Source organism: Loxodonta africana, chromosome 4, assembly GCF_030014295.1.
Source record: "Loxodonta africana isolate mLoxAfr1 chromosome 4, mLoxAfr1.hap2, whole genome shotgun sequence".
Classification (NCBI taxonomy): domain Eukaryota; kingdom Metazoa; phylum Chordata; class Mammalia; order Proboscidea; family Elephantidae; genus Loxodonta; species Loxodonta africana.
In genome coordinates this window covers 123,210,466-123,234,261 of record NC_087345.1, presented here as the reverse complement: position 1 = coordinate 123,234,261, position 23,796 = coordinate 123,210,466, and the positions used below count along the sequence as shown (strand labels likewise).

The window sequence follows — 23,796 nt, the reverse complement described above, 5'->3', positions numbered from 1 at the left end:
CTTGTCACATATATAATCGTTTCACTTATTTTTTTCTGGTCTTTGATGTAAGAGGGATCACCAGAAGCATTTGACTCCTCTGCCATCTTGGCCCCCAAAGCATGGATGTGAAATTCAGCCCCTTCAGCAAGATCCACAAATGATCCACTCACACAAAGAATTTTTGAGTGCAGCCAACTTTAGTAAAGATTGGGATGTGGGGATATGGAGAAAGGTTTACTATACAATCATGCTAACTTCAAATGGAATGTCATTTGCTGTTTAAAATGCACTTTGGCCGCCTCCCCATCTGGATGTTTCCATTGGCTGATTGCCCTATCTACATACAAGCATCACACCATCTCGCTGGCTTTTCTCTACGTGTTTGTAATATTCCCTTCCCTATCCTCTCTTCCCCTTACTCTCTGGACTAAAGCCTCTTTTCTTTGTAATAAGAGTTCTAGTTTGGCTGTCTGGTTTTTGTTTTTATTTTCACTTTTGTTTTAGTTTGTTTGCCTTGTCTTCTCTACTCACACCTCAGAGTATTCCCTTCTATCCCAAGTGGTTAGTTATCAACTATTTTTTCAATAAAAATTCCCTCCCATAGAAATTCTTGAGCCAGCAGTTAACATCAGCTTTGTTACTGCTCATTTTACTCCTCTGCTTCATAACCCTTAAGTGGCTTCCTATTGCCCTTAGCATTATACCTCTTTTAAAAGGGTTTACAAAGTCTTCCATGATCTAGTCTCCTCTATTGACCATTCTGATGTTACTTTGGTTTTTCAAGTGCACTGTGCTTTCACCACCGACTCACAGGTCTTCATATACACTGTTCTTCATGAATACTATTCTTTTTTCAACTCTTCATCAAAATGACTCTTACTAAGCCATCTTACTAAGCCCCAGACTTAAATAGCACTTACTCTAGGCTAGGTCCCCTGCTATGCCCTATAGGTTAGGCCCCCTTGCTAGGTGCTCTAGGTTATATTCCCATGGTAGGTGCTCTTTTATCTTCATGTACTTCTTAACAATGCTTTTTGCCTTGTAATTATTTCATTATTTAAACTAATTTATTTTCTTTCTTCCTCTGCTGACTCCAAATACCACTAAGGCAGGCACCAAATTTCCTTTCTTAACTATCATATTTTAGCACTGAGCAAAGCATGTGTATGAAGTATTCCTTCCTATCCCTTTCAGTTCAGGTTTTTATTTGTCCTGCCTCTGAGGAACAGTCTTCTAAGAGCGCCATAAAATCCAAGTGATGGTGGAGGGTACAGGGAACTATTAGGTTTAAAGGCCTGAGCAATTTTGTTGTTGCTGCTGTTAACAACACAGTGAGAAGGGGAGAAGGCAGGTGATGACGAGCTAAGGGACAGCACTTATAAAGTGTCACAAGAGTCCCACTTAAGTATGCTGTGAACTGTGTGTTTAGTAAGTAGGCTGCACTCTTTGCTGTCTATCTTCAGGATTTAATTAATTAGTGTCACAGTTGGAGAGATACTTCATGCCTCTGGGGAAATATGACTGAACTCATCCATTCTAAAATAAATGATTAGTAAAGTCATCTTTCACATTATTTTTCAATAAGTGGGACAGCTACATTTTTACAAGCATCTTTCTGAGGTAAAAATCACTTTGAAACTATAAATACTGGTAAGAACAGAAAAGAAGGATGGGAAATTTTTTTTAAAATTGAGGCAAATTTATGTTTGTCAGTGGTTCATTTTATAAAGATAAGACTTGTTTCACAGGAAGCATTCAGAAACCCCTATTTTTCATACTGCATTAAACCAGAAACACGTCGCATATTTTCAGAATCTGTCCCATCATTGAGCTGCTAGGAACAAATGTATTTTATGGCTTACTGGATTTGGACCCACCTCCTCCCCAGTCAATCCCCAGGTATACACACCTTCTCAGGTCTCTAAACATCTCAGCTCAGTATGTCATAGAAACTGCTCCCATGGTAACCTTCGGTCAAACAGATTCATTCAGGCTGTCATGCACAGGCATAATAGAGAAAGAAATACTGATTGTTCTTGCTTATCATGCCACCAAGAGGAGTAATAAACCACAAAACCAAACTCCCCGCCATTGAGTTCTACAGAGCAGAACTGCCCCATAGGGTTCCCAAGGCTATAAATCTTTATGGAAGCAGGCTGCCACATCTTTCTCCCACAGAGTGGCTGGTGGGTTCAAACTGCTGACCTTTTGGTTAGCAGCCAAGCACTTTAGCCACTGTGCCACCAGGGTTCCTTCTAGAGTAATAAAACTGACTCCTAAATGAATAGTCTCAAAATTACAATGGTTATTGAATCATATATGAATCATTAGTGACCTAAAAAGAAACAACCATTAACTATTGTTTTTGGAGCTTCTAGTAAATATTAGATGCTGGGATAGGTAATTTCCACATATGATCTCATTTGTTCCCCCCATAATAGATCTTAGTAGTTCCATAATTTATCTAAGGCTACTGAGGCTCAAAGAATTAAAATGAGAGACCATCACTTAAGTGAGACTTGAACCCAGGTCTACCCTTCTCCACAATTTCTACTTTCTCCATGATACCACACATTTTGACTGTCCTGAGGGAGCTCACCACCAATTAGGTACAGATATGAAAGGTAGCATTTGGGAAGTCATCTTGGCTCTAGGGGCTTATAGTCTGGGGACTCTGGTATAACAGAGTTACAAAATCTGGAGTTAAAAGAGTTGCCTTGAGTGACAGCTTCTCTACATAATAATAAAGTGACCTTGAGACACTCACTTATCTCTTCGAGCCTCAGTACCTTCAACTGTGAGTTGAGATAATAACTCAGTGAAGTGTTTTGAAGATCAAATGAGAAAATGTATTTAAGCATGCCTTGTAAATTATAAAATGTGATCTATGGCTGTTATTATTGTCCTACACACTGCCTATAATCTTGGCACATCTCTTCAGAACATAACACTCAATTTCTTTTCACTTGAAATTGCCAGGTTGTATTCAGTCCTCAAGCACGTTTTGTTTTATCTCCAAAATTAAGAAGACTGTAGCGCTTCCACCCAGAATCCATATTGGAAGCCAGGAAATAACTAATGCATTATTATGTATAATGAACTGCCATTTTGCACATACACACACACAGATGGCAACTTGATAAGGAGATGACATTTATATTTATTTTAAATTAATGATTTCTTAGTAACAGAATTTAGTTAACATTCTACACTCCGATTGGGCAAGGAAATAGAGTAGGATCAGAAGCTGAAGGTCCAAAGATGAGCTACTTGATCAAGAAAATGGTCGTGTAACAAAATCAAGGGTTGTAATCTGGCAGAGACTGGCCTGCAAATGCATTTTCTTTGGTTAGCACAGCTTCGTTTTGTAGTAATTATTTCTAATGATTCTTTTAGACAATGCATGTACCCTCTGGTTTGTTAACTATTCCCTCATTCATATCATCTTACGCTGGGCTGCTTTTCACATTTATATCACCTGCCTAACATTTGAATTTGAACCTCTTTTACCAAATAAGAGACGAAAGAAATGAGGCCTCTGTATCCTTAAAATGATAAAGACTTGAGTGATTGATATGAGCCTATAAAGCATGAAGGGTAGAGAGGGCGTGAACTCAGGCTCCGAATCCCATGAGAGTAAAGAAGTGACATACTCTACTTGGAAAGTTCTGATATTACATGACAGATTGTAAATGCACCCATTTAGTAAGCATTTCCCAAGCACCTGCTATATGAAGAGTTTCTGGCACCTAATAAGAGCTACATAAGTTATTTGCTCTTTATTATGTTATCATCATTGTCCTTATCATCATCATTGCTATTTTTATTACTAGGCACGATTCTAGGAAGGACAAAGTCGCATGAGACCAGCCTATCTCTTTACCCCCAAAGAGAGAGTATCCCCAGCATTCAGTATAGTTCCTGATACGTGGTTTTTGCTCAAAAAATGTCTGATGAATGCATGAGCCAATAATGGATGATCAGCAGAAGGCTATGAGTCGGAATCGACTCGACAGCAACGGGTTCGGGCTTTTTTTTCATCCCTAGCCTGTGAGATCAATATCACCAAATTCTCCTCTAAAAATTTCTGAAAGAGAGCTGTGACTAATTCTAGGGAAGTGTCTGGAGGATCCCTGGAAAGGAGCTATGGGACTCTGATCTTCCTGAAGGAACTGAGAGGAAAGACTGTCTAGCTGGAAAGGCTTCCTGAGAGCTGGAGAGGATATTAAGTGAATGAATTAGATAATGTCTGCAGAGAATCATGGCTATAAGTGCTGTATAAGCACCTGGCATCACTGGTATTACTATTTAAAATAATTGTACTGCCTGTGCTTCCTATGTGGTAACCTTAACACAGCAGAATTTCTCTAAGTGTTCCCTCAAAAATACCTTCTATTCAGTCTAATCATTGATAGGGTTGACAGCTGGAGCACTGATAATGTTCTAGATGCACATCACATGGGCATATTTGGTACAGCCTCACTTGCTGAGACTTAACGTGTCTTACCTGAACTGTTGAACCAGCCTTCTTACTGCCTTCTGGCCTTAAAGGCCTGGTTGTCGCAACTATCCTCCGTGCTCCTAACTTTGTCGGTCTTTCTAAACTGTGATCTAATCATGTCACTCTTCTGCATTAAAACAGATCATGATTTCCTTTGGCCTTAAGAAAAATAGAGTCCAAACTCCTTTTTGTTGTCGTTACATGACATCAAAGTTAGTTCTGACTCATAACACCCCACGTGCAACAGAACGAAACACTGTCTGGTCCTGCACCATCTTTACAATTGTTTTTATGTTTGACCCCATTGCTGCAGCCACTGTATCAATCTGTCTCGTTGAAGGACTTCCTCTTTTTCACTGACCCTCTACCAACCATGATGTCCTTCTCCAGGGACTGGTCCCTCCTGATAACATCTCCAAAGTATGTGAGACATAGTCTCGCCATCCTTACTTCTAAGGAGCATTCTGGTTGTACTTCTTCCAAGACAGATTTGTTTGTTCTTTTGGCAGTCCATGGTGTATTCAATATCCTTTGCCAATGCCACAATTCAAAGGCATCAATCCTTCTTCAGTCTTCCTTATTCATCATCCAGTTTTAGCATGCATATGAGACAATTGAAAACACCATGGCTTGGGTCAGGCGCACCTTAGTCTTCAGCGTGACATCTTTGCTTTTTAACGCTTCGAAGAGGTCTTTTGCAGCAGATTCACCCAATGCAATGTGTTTGATTTCTTCACTGCTGCTTCCATGTGTGTTATTGTGGATCCAAGTAAAATGAAATCCTTGTCAACTTCAATCTTCTGTCCATTTGTCATGATGTTCCTTATTGGTCCAGTTGCCAGGATTTTCGTTTTCTTTATGTTGAGGTATAATCCATACTGAAGGCTATGGTCTTTGATCTTCATCAGTAAGTTTTTTGAGTCCTCTTCACGCTTAGCAAGCAAGGTTGTGTCATCTGCATAATGCAGGTTGTTAATGAGTCTTCCTCCAATCTTGATGCCATGTTCTTCTTCATATAACAAGGCACATATTGAACTGGAGCTACCACCCCTTTCTTCTGAGCATCTTACCACTATCTAAATACTCCAGAGGACTGTGGACCCTCTTCCCACTCCTCCAAATGACTTTTCTGCCCTTTGTTAATCTGGTCAACTCCTGAGCATCTTTCAGACACCACTTCCTCCCTGAAACCTTCCCTCACACCCATTTCCAGAAGTAGATTTGCTTCCTCATCTACATGCCCATAGTACAAAAAAACTTTCTTGTTTTGGCCAATATCTTTGGATACAAATTTTGGAAGTCTAGCTTACACAACTCAAGCAATAAACTGGGATTTATTCACTTATGTCACCAAACTGCATAGTGTCTGGGCGTTGAGTTGGCCTTAGGGATGACTGGGACCAGGGCCTCGGATGAAATCAGGGACTCTCCCTCTAACAGCCACCCTTATAGGGCAGAAATTACAGATACTGACTTTTCCACCTTTCCATCCATACCCAGAGCGGGCAAGGAGCTGCTTCCCACTAATTCCAGGTATAAAATTTCATCAGAAACATTCTAGTTGACCTGGCTTTGTCTAGGCGAGCATCCCTGTAACTGTCTTCATGGACAGTGAACCAGGTACTGCGATCTACTTAGATTGAGTCAGAGTCCCTCCTCCTCTGACCTGGGAGGTCGGCACCATAATTAGCAACCTCCAGCAGCTAACAACAACAATCAGGACCTTACTGGCTTTATAATGGGAAAGAAGCAGCATCCCAAAAGAAGGGGGCCGAATTTAACAAGGAACTCTGGACAGTTAGAAAATGTATGTGTCAACTGGCTGTTTTCCAGCCCAGTAACTAATAACACTTTTCAGATTGCATTATAATTATGTGTTTGAGTGTTCTTCTCTCACTAGAGTCTGAACTCCTGGAATTCAAGTACCTTGTCGTATTCATTTGCCTCTCGATGACACTTTGACACTTAACAAATGTTTGTTTGTTGCTTAATTAATAAATGGATAGCTCTTCAATGCTTCGTGAATTAAATATCCAGTGTACATAATTATAGAATATTTTAGTGTTTTGAAGTTAGTTAAATGAGTGTTTACAGAACCTGTGTAATTTAAAGGTCATTAAATGATTCAAACTGAACAAAAAACCCAACTTTGAAATGCCACTAATATTTATTGAGTTTATATGGTAAGCATTTTCATAAATGGCATTTAATCCTCACAAAAATTCCATGGTAAAATTATCCATATTTTATATTTTGTATGGTAAATGTAAATTAGGAAGATGAAGTTAAGAGATCCTGGGCTTCTCCAAGTTCTCGCAGCTAACAGGCTGCAGAACAGGAATATAAACTCAGGCCCTCTGATTCCAGGTCTATTGCTGTGCTTTTAAGCAAATTATTTAACCTCTCTGGGTAAAAAAGAGTCCCTGGATGGTAAAAGTGGTTAAAATGTTGGGCTGTTAACAAAAGTGTTGGTCATTTGAGTCCACTCAGGGACACCTCAGAAGACAGGCCTGACAATCTGCCTCCCAAAAACTCAGCCATTAAAAACCTGATGGAGTACAGTTCTACTCTGACACACATGGGTTCACCAAGAGCCGAAGTTAACTTGACAGTGATTGGTTTTAATAGGGAAAATTACACTTATTTCTGATGACTGCTGTAAGGAATAAAAGAAGAAACACATAAAATGCCCAGCACAAAGCCTTGTCCAGAGTTGGGAATCAATAAATAATAGTATGTTTATTAGGGACGTTGGGAGACTTCTAGGATTTCTAACTGGTATATATGTGTGGCTAGCTCTAACTGGTACATATGTACCCCAACTAGCCCCTCTTCCTTGTGTTAGCCTCCTCAGGACTCAGCCTCCTTTTTTCTCTTCCTAAATGATGTCCACTCTGTCTCCAGTAGTTTCTCTCCCCCAGGACTGACTATAGGACAGGTTGTGGGTTCTTGGACTCCCTCTTCCTTGCTGAAGCCAAGCACTCAGGTCTTTTTTTGCTGCTAGTAGCATACCTCTTGCTCAGGAAAGATAAATACCAAGAGGCCTAAGGATATGTGGATCCTAGACCATGTTCTGACATTAATTAGCTGTGTGACATTTGCACTGCTGTTCTCTCAAGTGTAAAATGAGGGTGTTGGACCAGACAAATCTCTATTAAATATTTTATGCAAAGGAAATTTCAGTGAAATTTCCTTTGGAGTCAAGCAATACTTCTAGTCTCAAAAAAAAAAAATTTTTGGAGTCAAGCAATACTTCTAGTCTCAAAAAAAAAAATTTTTTTTTTAAGTATTTTTCCATCCACCAAATGAACCAGCATTGGCCCTGTCTGTATGTATCAGATAAATTTCTATCACTTTTAACTATTTCTTCTTGCTCTACTTCTCAGCAGGGATTACATGCCTGGGGCATACATCAGAATTTTCTCCTGAACATAGATTCCAGGAAAAGTTGAAGTAAAGAGGACGCAGAAGAAAGAAATAGCACAGATGACATTTCTTTTAGGCTCACTGCCTAGATCTCACTTGGCCCACTGCCTTCTTCTCATTAGTCCTACTGACTGAATCTGATTAGCCAACCCTGATTTATTTTTGGCAGCCCAGGAGCACATGGGCCAATGCTTATTTTCATGGCTGAGACAAGCATCCCCAAAGCTGTCCTTAGTATTTGGAAGGCTAGTCCCTTTCCCTGGAAGATTTCACCATCTACGAATCATCATGACACGTTAGACATATATTTATTAAACACTTTACAGAATCGAGTCTATTTATTCCTCTTTTCATTATCACGAAAATCTTCAGTTCCCAGCTGCTAAAATATACAACAAAAAATGTTTAATCATGCCTAACTTGATATCTGTAAGTTATTTTTTTCTGAGTTAATGAATTAGCTTCTATAATCAATAAGAAATAAAAGTAGGATTTCAGTGTTACTGGATTTGTCTTCCTGATGCCTTGATTTGCCTTAATTCTGAATTTTCCTGTTATGTAATAGATGCTACCTTTTATGTAATATAGGCAATCGTCTCAAAAATGTGACTTTTAGATGTTGTTAGTGCTGTCAAGTCAGTTCCGACTCATAGCAACCCTATGTACAGCAGAGCAAAACACTGCCCGGTCCTGCACTATCCTCACAATCTTTGCTATGTTTGAGTTCGTTGCTGCAGCCACTGTGTCAATCCATCTCATTAAGTATCTTCCTCTTTTTTGCTGACCTTTTACTTTAGCAAGCATGATGCCCTTCTCTGGGGACTGGTCCCTCCTGATAACGTGTTCAAAGTACACGAGACAAAGTCTCGCCATCCTCTCTTCGGAGGAGCATGCTGCTGTACTCCTTCCAAGACAGATTTGTTCATTCTTCTGGCAGTCTGTGGTATATTCAGTATTCTTCACCGACACCACAACTCAAAGGCATCAATTCTTCTTCGGTCTTACTTATTCCTTGCCCAGCTTTCACATGCATGTGAGGCAATTGAAAATACCATGACTTTAAACCACACGGTATTCCCTTGTTCTGTTCGAAAAACTGCCTCCTGGTCTATGTACAGGTTCTGCATGAGCACAATTAAGTGTTCTGTAATTCCCATTCTTCACAATGTTATCCCTAATTTCTTATGATCCACACAGTCAAATGCCTTTACGTAGTCAATAAAACACAGGTAAACATCTTTCTGGTATTCTCTGCTTCCAGTCAGGATCCATCTGACATCAGCAATGATATCCCTCATTCCATGTCCTCTTCTGAATCCGGTTTGAATTTCTGGCAGTTCCCTGCCAATGTACTGCTGCAACCTTTTTGGACACAATATCCTATATATTTTCTATTCATTTTTGTGAACAGTAAAAAAATTAATAGTCGAATAGTTATATTTAGGTGGTTGATACACAAAAATTCTCAGATTCCAAAAAAATTCTAAAGTATGTTCAGTATAGAAAAGAATAGCACATTATGGAAATTTTTTCAGTAGGTTAGAAGCAAAAGGATTTTTTATATCAACTCTCAGTTAAGTTGAAATTTTATTCAGAACCAGCATTTCCCAATTACCAAGCATTTCATTAATAAGCAATGGTTGACTACTGCCAAACCGAAGCTACTAGGTCTTTGTTTTGCATCCCCAGTACTTAGCGTGCTCCCTGGTACCTAGTAGGCACTTAATTTGTATTGACTGAAGAGTATATTAGTGAATAACTCCCATTAACATGAATTTCATTACTCTTTCCTTTCCTCATGTATGATCTTTCCCTTCCAATGAGAAGATCCCTGCTTTCCCAGAATACTCTTTATCAAGTTTGTCTATAGAGAATTCTAAGGAAAGCAGGAGGGACAGAAGTAAGAAGAGGTAAAATTTGCAGGGAAGGGGTTTAAAGAGAAAGGGGTGCTATACTAGGGAGAAAGATGGGGGGGTTAGGAAGTATTGCTGGGGACCTGGGTTACACTGAGAGATCTCGAAAGGACTCCAGTTGTCTTGAACATCCTTTTTGGTTGCATGGCTGCATTCTTCACCAGGACACTCTTTGCGTGCTACTCAAGGACTGAGGACTACACCAACGTGTCATAGCTATATTAGCATTAGCATTGCAAGAATTGTCTTGATTAAAAAAAAAAAAAAAGCCTTGTGATTGAACCCAGAACTACATTCAATTCTAGAATTTCAATTTTTTTAACAGCTTCTATTTCCCTAGTGAGATTTCCTATTTTTTCATTCACTTTGAGTAAACTAAACCCATTGCCATGGAGCCAACTCCAGCTCATAGCAACTCTCTAGGACAGAGTAGAACTGCCTCATAGGGTTTCCCAGGCTGTAATCATGGAAGCCAACTGTCACATCTTTCTTCTGTGGAGCAGCTAGTAGGTTCAAACTGCTGACCTTTTGGTTAGCAACTGAGTGCTTAAACACCAGATTTAGCCTTATGAAGAACACCACCAGGGCTCCGTATGAATTTACTTAAAAAAAAAAAAAACCCGTTGTCATCAAGTCAATTCCGACTCATAGTGACTCTATAGGACAGAGTACAACTGTCCCATAGTGTTTTCAAGGAGCAGCTGGTAGATTCAAACTGCCAACTTTTTGGTTAACAGCTGAGCTCTTAACCACTGTGCCTTCAGGGACTAGGACTCATAAAAATTGTATTCATAAAAAATGAAATAAAAAGAAAAAATAGTAGTATATTTTAGGTTTATATAGTCTCTTTTAAGGTATTGATGTGTACCCTAAACTTGACTTGGCTGCTAACAATATGTGAGTTATAAGAGGTTACTGCCCACATATAAGTAATTCAATCGGCAATACTTTCACTCATTTAACAAACACTTACCAGTTATGTACTGTGTGTCAAGCTCAGTGTTAGTAAAATCAGCCAAGAGAGGAAGACAGACATGTGAATAGTAATAGAGTTTATCTTCTGTACTTGTGTAGGTCAGTGGTTAAGAGCCTACACTAGATGTGTCACCATGGGCAAGTGACTTAATCTTTCTGAGCCTCAGTTTCTCTTTTATAAAATTAGATTGAAAATAATAACATGTACCTCATGAGGTTGGTGATATGATTATGTTTATGAAGTGCCTAACATAGTACCTAGATACTTTTAGATCCTCAATAAATTTCAGCAGTTTTCTGTACCACTTTCACAGGAGAAAAATCTGAGGATCAGATCAGGAAAATAACTTGCCCAGGACCCCTCTGACCTAGAAGGTACATTAAAAACAAAGCAGCATGTGGTAACAAAGCATAGGAGCCTTGTTTGAGACCAGAGTATAGATGGACTAACTCAGCCTGTGGAGTCTGGGAAAGAATCAAACAGGATTCTTCAAATATTCCATAAACCGTTTTCTGGAGATTTGGAGCAATTTTAAGTCCATCAACTGTTGACTTTTCTGTACACGTCACAAGTCTTCAGTCTAGTCCTTTCTTCAGCGTCTTAGTTTCTATGGTGGTGCAGTGGTTAAGTGCTCGGCTGCTAAACTGAAAGGTCAGCAGTTTGAACCCACCAGCTGCTCTGCAGGAGAAAGATATGAGTCTGCGTCTGTAAAAATTACTGCCTTGGAAACCCTACGGGGCAGTTCTACTCTGTCCTGTAGTATTGCTATGAGTCAGGATTGACTCGAGGGCAAGGAGTAATCTTTAATGAGGAGTCCCTGGGTAGTGCAAACAGTTTACCACTTAACAACAAACCAAAATGTTGGGGTTTTGGACCCACCCAGAGGTACCTCAGAAGAAAGCCCTGGAGATCTGCATCTGAAAGATCATAGCCTTGAAAATCCTGTGGAGCGAAGTTTCACTCTGTGCACGTTGGGTCACTACAAGCTGGAATCAACTCAACAGCAACTAGGGAAAAAAGATCTTTAATGAGGAGGATTTTCACAGGTTTTCCATACTTATAATTTTTTCCTTTCAGAAATTACAGGTGTGAAGTGAGTAAGCAAATAATTGCTTTGAAACATTCTTCTAGAATTCTCCTGGGACTATCACAGCATTACTGGTACTTGCCCTAAAGTAGTATAGAGTGCGTCTTCAAACCGTGTAGCTCCTCCAGCATAGCTGAAACTAAAAACTTCCCAAGAAGATGAGTGTCAAGATGACTTTCATTCATTCATTCATTATTTACTTATTTACATGACATATATTGTATGTTTATGACATGCCACAGTCCATGAACTGGAAGCAGTTTTTTCAATGGAGAAAAATCCTCAGAGTAAAACTCTGGAAAGACCATTAGTCATAGGAGTGATAATCTCTCTCTCTCTGCTTTTCCTTGTGTAACTAAAATATATGTATATGTAATTCTATTTTACGAAGTAATGCTTCTCACAAACATTGATTTTAGAATTATCTCAGTAGAATTTGATTGCTCCTAATCTGAATTTGGAAACCCTGGTGGCATAGTGGTTAAGAGCTACCACTGCTAACTAAAAGGTTGACAGTTGGAAGCCACCCAGCGCTCCTTGGAAACCCTATGGGGCAGTTCTACTCTGTCCTATAGGGTTACTGTGAGTCTCAGTCAACTCTACAGCAACGGGTTTGGTTGTTTTTTTTTTTTTTTTTTTAATCTGAATTTGACGTCTATTTCCTTTTTTTCTTTTCTTAAACAGGATGCTACAACTTTCCATGTAACTGTCCAAGATGACAATAACATCATTGTCTCTTTGGAAGCTTCAGATGTCATGAGTCCATCATCTGTATATGTTGTGAAGATAACGGGTGAATCCAAAAATTACTTCTTCGAATTTGAGGAATTCAACCGCACTTTGCCTCCTCCTGTTATATTTAAGGCCAATTATCATGGACTTTATTATATAATCACTCTGGTCGTGGTAAATGGAAATGTGGTGACCAAGCCATCCAGATCAATAACTGTTTTAACAAGTAAGCATCATCTTCTGAATTTTTTTTTTGGATGAAAATGTGCACAGCAAAACCAGCTCCCATTCCACAGTTTCCAGACTTAATGATCAGAAACGTTGGTTACATTCTTCACATTGTGTCAATATTCTCGTTATTTCTGTTCTAGTTGTTTCACTTCCATTTATTTAAATTCTCTTGCCTCCCAACCTTCTCATCTATGCTTGAAAACAGCTGTTGACCTTTTGATCTTATATAGAAAAAAATTTTAATGCAATACTCAAGAGTGACAATCTTTACTCTTTGGGCTAAACTATCACTAAGTTTAAAGGTAACTTCAGGGGATAGTTTCAATTCAAGGTTTGAAGAGCAACTCAGGACCATAGTCTCGGGGACTCCTCCAGCCTCAGTAGGTCCAGTAAGTCTGAATACTCCAAGAATTTGAAGTTCTGTTCCACATTTTTCTCCCCTTTTTTTCAGGATTCATCTATTGTGTTTCTGGTCAGAATGTTCAGTAGTGGCAATCTGGCATCATCTAGTTCTTCTGGTCTCAAGATGGAGGAGGCAGTGGTTCATGCAGACACTTAGTCCTCTAGCCTAGTTCCTTCTCTGATTCTTGGGTTTCATACTTTGTCTTTTGTTCCAGATGAATAAAGACTAATAATTGTATCTTAGATGGCCACTCATAAGTTTTTAAGACCCCAGATACTACTGAAGATACTGGGAGGTAGAATATAAACTTTAAGAATTATATTGTGCTAATTGATTGGTTTGTCCAATGAGACCATGGTCCTAAGCCCCCAAACCAACAATCCCATAAGGTGATTGTTTGTGTCTAAAAAAATGTCTAATTAGTAGCAAAATCTGTAGCACCACCCTCTTTTGTTTGGCTGTTGTTATTGTTGCAAAGCCATTCACAACCTAGCATTTTCCCATTCTTCTCTTTTCCCTAAGAACAGCTTATTGATATCAAATACATCAGTCACGCTGTGCAAACTTTACCCACATTGGGTGCCACCTTTCCCATTACTATTTAAAAAAATTGACTACCACCTAGGGAGTACTTCTCCCCAGCTCCCCCTGCCACCCCTGGTAACCACTAACAAAGATTAGTTTTTGTATATTTACCTATTCATGTCATTTCATAAAAGTGAGCACATACAATGTTTGTCTTTTTGTGATTGACTTTCGTGTTTCTTTTTTGGGTGTGTCCTTATGGAGCTCTAATTGTAAGAAAGTCAGCCCAGAATGGCTGTTGTAAACAAGTTCCAGAAAAATGTGAATTGCGAGGTAATAGATTCAGGCAGCAGATCTTGGTTTATAAATTCCTATAATGCAAACTTACTCATCAATACCAACTAAAGTCAAGTGATTTTAATGTCCTGCTTTATATTAAGAATACAGCATATTGCCAATGTTTGATAATATTCTACAGTTAACATTTTGCTAAACATGAATATGTTTTAAAGTAATAAAAGTAAACTTCCATGAGGTAGTATACTTTGTTACTGAAGGACAATTTTAGAATCACAATTGAACCATGTAAGTTTCTACCATATTATTTAATAGTGTGATCATAGCTAATGTACTGATTTTTAACCAGAACATATATTCTAATATTAAATAATTTTGGTTTGTCTGAGTTCTGATACACTGGAATTATATTTAACCTCATATTTAACTTAGTTTAATTCAGTTATATGTATTTTTAGCTGCTAGAATGTTAGAATGAAAGATATCTGTTTACTTGTTAATAGCAGTTCCCCCTCTCACTCAAAGTAGTCTTAGCTTCCACTGCCCAAGAAAAATGTCAAAAAAAAAAAAAAGTCATTGGCATTTTAAGGTCCCAGGTCCTGCAGAGTTAATGATATTGGAAATTTTTAGGAGTTGTTTACCTATATAAGATTTTCACTTTACACTCTAATATCTAATCTCAAAATAAGATGTGACTCTACTGTATATGTTGAGGTTTGGAAGAAAAACCACTACCTATAGATAGGATGGTAGGTTTTATCACTATAACAATTTAATGGCCCAGAGAAGTTTGTTTTGTTTCGTTTTTGTTCATTGTTCTTCACAGCAAATATTCCAGTGGCTGCAATTTTTAAATACCAGCTATATGTGATCATTCTGGCCACAATTAAGGACAGGGACGTGGTGATATTGTCAGTTAGGATAAAAGGAGAGAGAAACAGGAAGAAACAAGGATTCAAAACCAAACTAGAGGACATGGTTTCAACTTTCCTGTCAAAAATTAAATAAAATCTCCCTCGGCAAAGTCCCAGGATCAGTATTGAGCCTTAAAATTTAGGAATGGCACAGATTCCAAACCTTCAAAGTTTATAGATAAGATCTAGCACCTAGATGAATTTTAAAAAGAACGTATCTGGCAAAATACTGCTTTAAGCAACTTCCAGAAAAAGATGAATTGGAAATTGATAGGTTCAGGCAGCAGATCTAGAATTATAATTCCTATAATACAAACTTCTTTAAGTCAGAAGCTCTGCCTCACTCATCTTCTTAACTTCATAAGCAGCTAGCACAAGTCTTACTCTTCATAGTTGCCCAATAAATATTAGTTCAATTAAGTTGATTAATAGGAGAAAGAAAAAAAAAAAAGAATGAGTGCAAAGCAAAATAGAATGTAAAACTATGAGGATCATTCCTGACTGTCTTAGGCTGGGTTCTCTAGAGAAGAAAAGCCAGTGAAGCATGTATGTCTATAGAGAGAGAGAGAGAGAGCACGATTTATCTCAAGGTAATGGCTCATGCGATTGTAAAGGCTGGCCAGTCTGAAGTCCGTGGGTCAAGTATCAGGCTGGAGATTTCTCCTGACTCATGTAGCTGCACGGACTGATGAACCCAAGATTGGTAGGCAACACGTCAGGCTGCTAGCTCAAGTCCTAAGAACCAGAGATCAGGTGATAACGAGCCAGATGCAGGATCTAGAATGAGTAAAAGCCAATGAGCTTTGCCAGGACATTCATATATATTGTGTGTAGGCCACACCTCTGAGGAAATTCCCTTTACACTGATTGGCTGATCATTTCAGATGACATCATCGAAAAACCAAAACCAAACCTGTTGCCATCAAGTCAATTCCGATTCATAGTGACCCTATTTGGACAGAGTAGAACTGCCCCATAGAGTTTCCAAGGAGTGCCCGGTGGATTCAAACTGCTGATCTTTTTGGTTAGCAGCCATAGCTCCGACATCATGGAGGTGATTACCTTGTATGACAAAATGGAGGATAACTACATCATTACATAAGTGCCAAATTACAGCATTATATAACTGCCAAACTACACCATTACATAACTGCCAAACCACTGAGAATCATGGCCCAGCCAAGCTGACACACAACCTTAACCATCATGCTGATCAATATTTTTTTTAGCACAAATTTAGCCACTTCCAGTCAGACAGACTTCAAAGATTTGGCATTTTAGCTAATGGTTCATGAAGAAACTTCATAAGTAAGTAAATGCTAAATTTTTTTTAATATGATATTTTAGCACTTGTAGAGGGTTCTATTAAAAATATTTTCTAATTTCTTTTGTGATTTCTTCTTTGCCCTGTGGGTTTAGAACTGTGTTGTTGGATGGCCAAAAATTTGGAGATTTTGCAGATATCTTTTTGTTATTGATTTCTAGTTTAATGCTGTTGTGGTCAAAGTACATACTTTGCATGATTCCAATCCTCTTAAAATTGTTGGGATTTTTTTTTTTTTATGGCCCAAAATATGTTCTATCTTGGTGAATGCCCCATGAGCACTTGAAGAGAACATTTATCCTGATGTTGTTGAGTGAACTTTCAATACAAGTCTATTAGATCATGTTGATTGATATTGTTGTTCAGATCCTCTATATCCTTACTGATTTTCTGTCTCCTTGTTCTTTCAGTTTCTGACAGAGGATTGTGAAAAATCTCCAACTATAATTGTGGAATTGTCTATTTCTTCTTTCATTTTATGCTTTATGTATTTTGAAACTCTATTTCCTTTTAGGCTCAAACACATTTAGAATTGCTGTCTTCTTGATGAATTTACCTCTTACCAACATGCAATGTTCCTCTTTATCCTAAGTAATATGCCTTGTGTTGAAGTCTATTTTGTTTGATGTTAATATAGTCATTCCAGCTTTCTTTTGTTAAGTATTTGCATGGCATACTTGCACCATCCTTTTACTTTTGACATTTCTATGTCTTTGTATGTAAATAGGTTTTTTGTAGGTAGTATAGTCTTGCTTTATATCCAGTTGAAAATCTCTGCCTTTTAATTGAGAAGTTTTGACCAGCACTAGCCAATAGAAATATAATTCAAACCACATATGTAATATTAAATTTTCTAGTAGACGTGTTATAATTTTTAATTTTCAAAAGGGTGAAATGAATTTTAATAATATGAATTATTTAGCCTATTATATTCAAAATATGATTATTTCAACATCAGTAAATAAAAAATGTACACCTGCTTCAGTTTTTATTTTTAAACATAAATTAATTAAAAATAAAATTTAAAAATCATTGTTTCAGTGGCACTTGCTTCATTTCAAGTGCTCAATAGCCATATGTGGTTAGTGGCTACCAATTTATACAGTGCAGATTTAGGCCATTTATATTTAAGTAACTATATATACACTTCAGTTTAAGTTTACCAGATTGATAGGCCACTAATGTGGGCATTGAGTCAATCTAGCCAATGGTTGAGCTGGGCTTAAGGCGTTAGCTACCTTCAGTTCATCACAAATTTAAAATTCTTCCAGTGAGAGCTTGCTGTTAACTTGTGCTTAGTGAGGGGCCAGGGTGGTAGAAGGTTTTTCTCAGTGTTCTAGTTCTACCCTCAGTGTTCATCAGTGCTTTACTCGGTGCTATGTTTGTGGCGGGGGCAGGGGAAGTTCTTGGTTCTGGACCAGGCTCAGTTGTAGGCAGACCTCGAGTCCTGGATTTTGGGATGTTCTCACCATTGCTACTCCTCACTATCCACTGACAGACAAATTTGCCTTGAATCTGGGAAAGGTCTTAGGTAGGAGAGGGTTTCCTCTTTCTTCCCCAGTAGCAGCCTTCCTCTGTTTTATATCAATACAGGATCGTGGGCCCAAGAGGGCTTCTGCTTCTCTCCCAGGGATAGACATCTCCCTCAGAAGCATGGATCTTTGCCTGGGAACAGGAAGGAAAACAATACCTTAAGACCTCTGCCATGTACTAAGAAAAGGCTCTGGGAAGTGAGCCTCTTAGTGCCAATTATAACCTGCATGCCTGTGACACTGAGGCAGGGCTCTCTCTCCAGTCCCTTGTCCTGCCCCCAGTCTTTCTCCTATGCACCTGGCCGAGGCCCAGGAAAAGTTGGAGAGTGAGTGTGGGTTCTGCTTGTGTCTGGAACACCCAGTAATTCTAAAGCAATGATGATCTAGAACTTTTGGAGGGCGGATTTGTTCTCTATCTGCACTGTCCAATATGGTAGCCACTAAATTTTAATTTTATGTAATAAACTTTAAATTTAATTTAAATAGCCACATGTGGCTAGTAGCTACCATATTGAATAGAGCAATTCTAAACTCTTATGCCTGACCACATCAGCCTTCATGAATTTGACAAAATTTCAGCTGATTTATTCTTGCCTGCTTCACCATTTCCTCCCATTCTCTGTCAAAAGTGAAATGGTTTGTGTGTCTTGTCTCCTCAGAGACTCTAGTTATTCTTTGGAATTTAGTTCATTTGTTTATCTTGCAATCTCAATTCTCTGATGGAAAGATTTTGACTTCAAGGAATTTTTGGCTTTTTCTTGTCGTTAGGATGAGAGTGACATTGTCTTGCAGCTTTGTACATCCTAAGTAGAATAGGAAACTTGCACTGATTACTCAAGAATAAAAATTAATTAATAATTGTCTATTGTCTCTCATCCTTTACCTCATTTGTAAAACCCCAATTATACTATCCCAGATTTCAAAACCAATAATGGCAATAAAAACTAGGGATTAGTGTACAAATGTTTCTGTAACATCAGGCATGATATGACACTAGGCAACATTTGGGTCTCAGCTTCCTCTTGTGTAAAAGATGGAATTGAACTACATGATTACTTTTGAGCTCTAAAGCTACTATTATTTTTCAGTTAATGACATATTTTTTTTTCTTTCTAATGGGAAGCTTTTTCAAAAAGTTTGGAAAACATTTGTAGTATTTGCTCACAGAGTTGTCACATTTCTTTTGAGAGTAAAAGGGCATATTTGTTGCAGTCATTTATTATGTGGTAGGTGCTTGTCTTGATGAAATAAGCAATGACAGAGCAACTCACCCTGAGGAAGTCCTTTGATATTTCACTACGGTTGTTCTGAGTCTGGTGCTCTCAGAGAAAGCTGAGAAACATGGCAAAGAATAAATTCAGCACAACAGAGAAGTGTGGTCAGTTCAAAAGCGTTCCACAAACCTTATGCTTTAACATCTAATACTTAATTGATTGAAAACTTATCATGTATTCAATGAACTCTAGGAAGAAGAGGTAGTTTCTCAATAGACAAAATAATAGATGAAAACAGTGGCTTAGAAACTGAGGAAATGTTATATACACAAAACTGTCCCCTCTGTTAGTAAAGTCCTGGAGATAGTGGCTATAAATATGGCAGAATGCACATAGAGACACCCTATAGGTATAATATTCTGTAAAAATCTATTAGAAATAAAAATAATCCATGAGTTTTTAGAATAAAAATACAGTTATTGGGTAAAACCTCTATGCCATGTCCTAGGCGCTAGAGAAGTAAAGATAAATGAAAATACCCATGCTTGAAGACATTACACTATAGTGGGAAAAGCAAATATACAAACCATTACAAAATTATGATAAATGCTATAAGAGAATTATGTAAGACAGAATGCCTAGTCTTCCTAGGAAACATTGTGAAGGCAACACAGAAGAAAGAATCATTGAAAAACCAGTGAAAATTTGTCAAATGAATAAAGAATGGAAAATATTACACCCAAGGAGTGGTGCACATGGAGAGCTGCAAGTAGTTAAGATGGCAAGCATCTGTAATTCCAAAAAATAATAGGGAAGGTAACTAGAAACGTCAGAAAGAACCTTATGTATCTTGCAAAGGAGTTTAAACTTTTGCATGTAAGTGATGAGGAATGATGACAGATCTTATACAAAGAAATGATGTCAGAGGATTTTACTTGAGAAATCTCCCACTTGTAACAGAGCCAGAAGCCCCAAGATCCAGAATCCTGCAATGGAATATTTTGGGTAGTGGTTCAGAGCATTAGCTTTGGAGTCAAAGAAACCTAGACATCACATGTGTAGCCTTAGGCATATTAATTTCTTTTGGTCTTAGTTTTCTAATCTGTAACCTATTCCAAGAGTTAGCAAACCTTTTCTGTAAAGACCTAGATAATAACTATTTTGTGTTTGGAGGGCCATAGAGTCTCTGTTACAACTATTCAACTAAGCCACTGCCGCACAAAAGCAACCATAGATACTATGTAAATGAATGGGCATGGCTGTGTTCTAACAAAACTTTGTTTATACACAGAAAATTTTGAATTCCATTTGATTTTCATGTGTCATAAAATGTTCTTCATTTGGTTTTTTCCAACCATTTTAAAAATGTAAAAACCATTCTTAGCTCTCACAGATCATACAGCCCCTTGATCTGGTCATAATTATAATATTTAATATTGAGATAATTTTGGTACCTACTTGGTAGGGGTTTTGTAAAATAATTCACTCGGCAGAATGTGTAGCACGTAGTATATGATCAATAAATATAAGCAGTACAAATGACATCAAATAGAAAGTTAGTCAAGGGATCAGAAGCAAAAGAGAGTAGACCAGATTAGGCAGGGAAATGTCAGTCAAGTTGATGTTTAAGATAAAGATTCTGACTAAAGTGAGAGTATCAGGTAGCCTGCAGGCTTAGAAGTTTTTAGGAAAGAATAAGAAAAAATAGAGTGAGGTTGGAAGCAAGGAGAATAATTTAGAAATCTGTGGAAATATCCTGGGAAAGGAAAGATGACTTGAACTAAGGTGGTGAGTATGATGGTAGCCACTCTCTTGGACCAGGTGGGCTGCTGCTGGCCACTCATCTCATTAGCCTATTTGGATGTAGCTGAGGAGTCAAGTCAGGTCTCGAATCATCATCTAAACACAGGGCAGCAACTCTGGCCTGGAACCCCGGATTGATCTTCTAGTGGCCTTTTTCTGCTCCTGCCATCAGAATTGAGGGCCTAATCCCAGGTTTTCTCCCTCAAGAGGACTATATTAGAAGAGACACATTCCTAAGTTTCGTCACATCAGAAACAAAAGTTACTGATCACTGACCCAACGGCTTCTTTAGTTTTTATTCTAGCAAAACAGAATCATCTCAGGAAGAAGCATCCTTTGGTAATCAGGAGTTACTAAGAAGTACAGGGCTACTTTTGTTCACTTCAAACAGATGCTGCTGTACATTTGTTTCCTGGTGTCCTATTTGAGAGGGTCACATATAGAAATTTTTTGAATTCCTTATTCCTGATCGCTCATGAATGGTTCAAAGTTAAAGAGCATTAAATATTCCTCATTTTGAGTAATGGTTTTTATTATATGGGAACACATATTATGTATGATAAAATGATATTTTAAAGGTATTTTTATTAAAAAAAAGAATTTAATGTTGATTTCTAGTTAAAAATAATGCAGTAAATCCCTGCTTTGTCACACACCCTTTGCTTCTACCACAAAGGAAAAAGAAAACCAAAAGTACATTTCCACGTTCAAAAACAAGATAGTCAGAAACAGAACAGAAATGCAAGGTAGGGAAGTGGGTTGAAGCTCTGGGCCTTCTGTGGTGTGGGCCTGGAAGAAGACAGTATTGCATTTGGCCCTAGTAGAGTAAGAGGGACTGGAATGCTTCACACTAGATATGGCACAGAGCCAGATTCTCTGCTTAGAGCAAAGGTTGAGAAAGAAGCATATATAGATGCCTGGGAAGCAGGGGGCACAGATCCAATCTTACTACCAAGGACCAAGCCTTGACCCAGTGAATCTGTGATAGCCACTATATCACCCACAATATCAAGAACTCCAAAATAATGTTATAGACCCTGATTTTAGACTGGGAGCTCTGATGGGCTAAGAGAAGACAATGGCTAAATTGCCTCAACAGCAAGGGATAAGCAAGAGATGGGGGATGAAAAGGCATAAATGAGTCTATAGTCTATATTCCAAAACACACAAAGAAAACCATGCTAAAAATATATATACATCAAAATAACAACTGTACCACTTTACATTATATTGTGTATACCAATCTGACTAAAAATTTACAAAAATTTCTGATATTCAATGAGATAAATGAAAGAATAACATCCAATTTAAAAGAACAAGAAATAATGAAATAAAAACTGGTACCAATAAAACAAAATTTATAGAATAAACATAAATACAAATTTTGGAAATGAAAACTACAGTGATTCAAATTAATTTAAAATGTTAATTATAATATTTAATATTGAGATAATTTTGATACCTACTTGGTAGGGGTTTTTGTAAAATAATTCACTTAGCAGAATGTGTAGCATGTAATATATGATCAATAAATATAAGCAGTACAAACGACATCAAATAGAAAGTTACTCAAGGGATCAGAAGCAAAAGAGAGTAGAACAGATTAGGCAATTACCTCATAATCAGGCACAGTGATAGAGTTCAGAGACATGGAGGTGAGAGAGGTTCCAAGGGGGCTTACAAGTTCAAGAAAAAGAGAACAGAGGGAATGACAGGTGCAATATTTGAAGAGGTGATTATTGAGAATTTCCAAGATTTGAAGAATGACGAAAATCTACAGATAGGCAGAGCATTCCAAGTACTGAGTAGGAAAATTAAAAAATAAGACCACCCCTAGGTATATTATGGTGAAACTGCAGATTATCAAAGGATAAATAAAAAGTTTAAAATGCATCAGAAAGAAAAAGCGTAAAATCTACAAAGGAATAACAATTAGATTGACAGCATTATTCTCTTCTGCAATAATTGGTGCAAAAGACCGTGAAGCAACATCTTCAAAGTATCAAGGCAAACCCTGTCTACTTAGAATTTTATACCCAGCTAAACTACATCAAGAGTAAAGATAAAATGAAGACATTTTCAAATATACAAAATCTGAAAGAATTAATACTGTAACTCTAACTTGAAGAAATATTCATAGACATGTTTCAGCAAGAAGAAAGGTGAATCAGAAAGAAGACACAAGATACAATAAAAAAAAATCATGGAAATGTTATATATGACAAAGGGTGCATCACGAATTAGTGGGAGAAGATGGAAAAAGAATCTATGAAATAGGCAAAAGAATCAAACAAGCAGTTCTAAGAAGAAGGGAGCTGAATGCCCAGTGACCTGTGAAAAGATAATCAACCTCCTTCTTGATTTACATTTTCTAGCAACTTCATTTCTCTGTCCTGCCTAGCCTTGTTCCTAAGACAAGAAAGGGAAGTACATGAGACAGATTGCAGGGACAGGAGTTATGAACTAGATCAGGATTTAACCTTGTCATCACCAAACAACACAGCTCTGGCTTATGCCACATCACTTAATTCCTAAAAAGAAAAATAGTGAGAGAAGTAATCTGAGAGATAGTAAAATATTTTTAGAGCATGCATTTGAGTTCTACTGAAATGTGTATTTCTGGAATTGAATATACCGCCATAATGCCCCGGCATAGACTGTAGGATTTACAACTGACCTGGGTCATTTAAGTTGAGGCTGAAGGAAATATATAAGCAAACATGTAAATAGACATTTAAAAAATTCTCTTAGTTTAAAATTTAAGTAACATGCAGCAGCCAAAAAAGATCAGAAAATAAATGATCTGTGCTCTAATCCTCACATATCACTTAAATTTCAAAGCTTAACCATGGCTTTGATGTGCAGATTTCATGGCCCAGGGTATGAATGATTGTGTGGTCCCCTAACTTCTCTTTTCAGTACACAGAACCCTGATG

General features: G+C 37.8%; 1 protein-coding gene across 1 annotated transcript in view; it reads left to right on the top strand.

The window, feature by feature from the left end:
- LOC135231328 (receptor-type tyrosine-protein phosphatase O-like) overlaps positions 1 to 23,796 on the top strand; it is a 197,045-nt gene that overhangs the window by 145,968 nt on the left and 27,281 nt on the right. Inside the window, exon 3 of the mRNA XM_064285172.1 lies at positions 12,570 to 12,843. Coding sequence (XP_064141242.1) covers positions 12,570 to 12,843 — 274 coding nt within the window. The remainder of the gene's footprint in view (positions 1 to 12,569; positions 12,844 to 23,796) is intronic.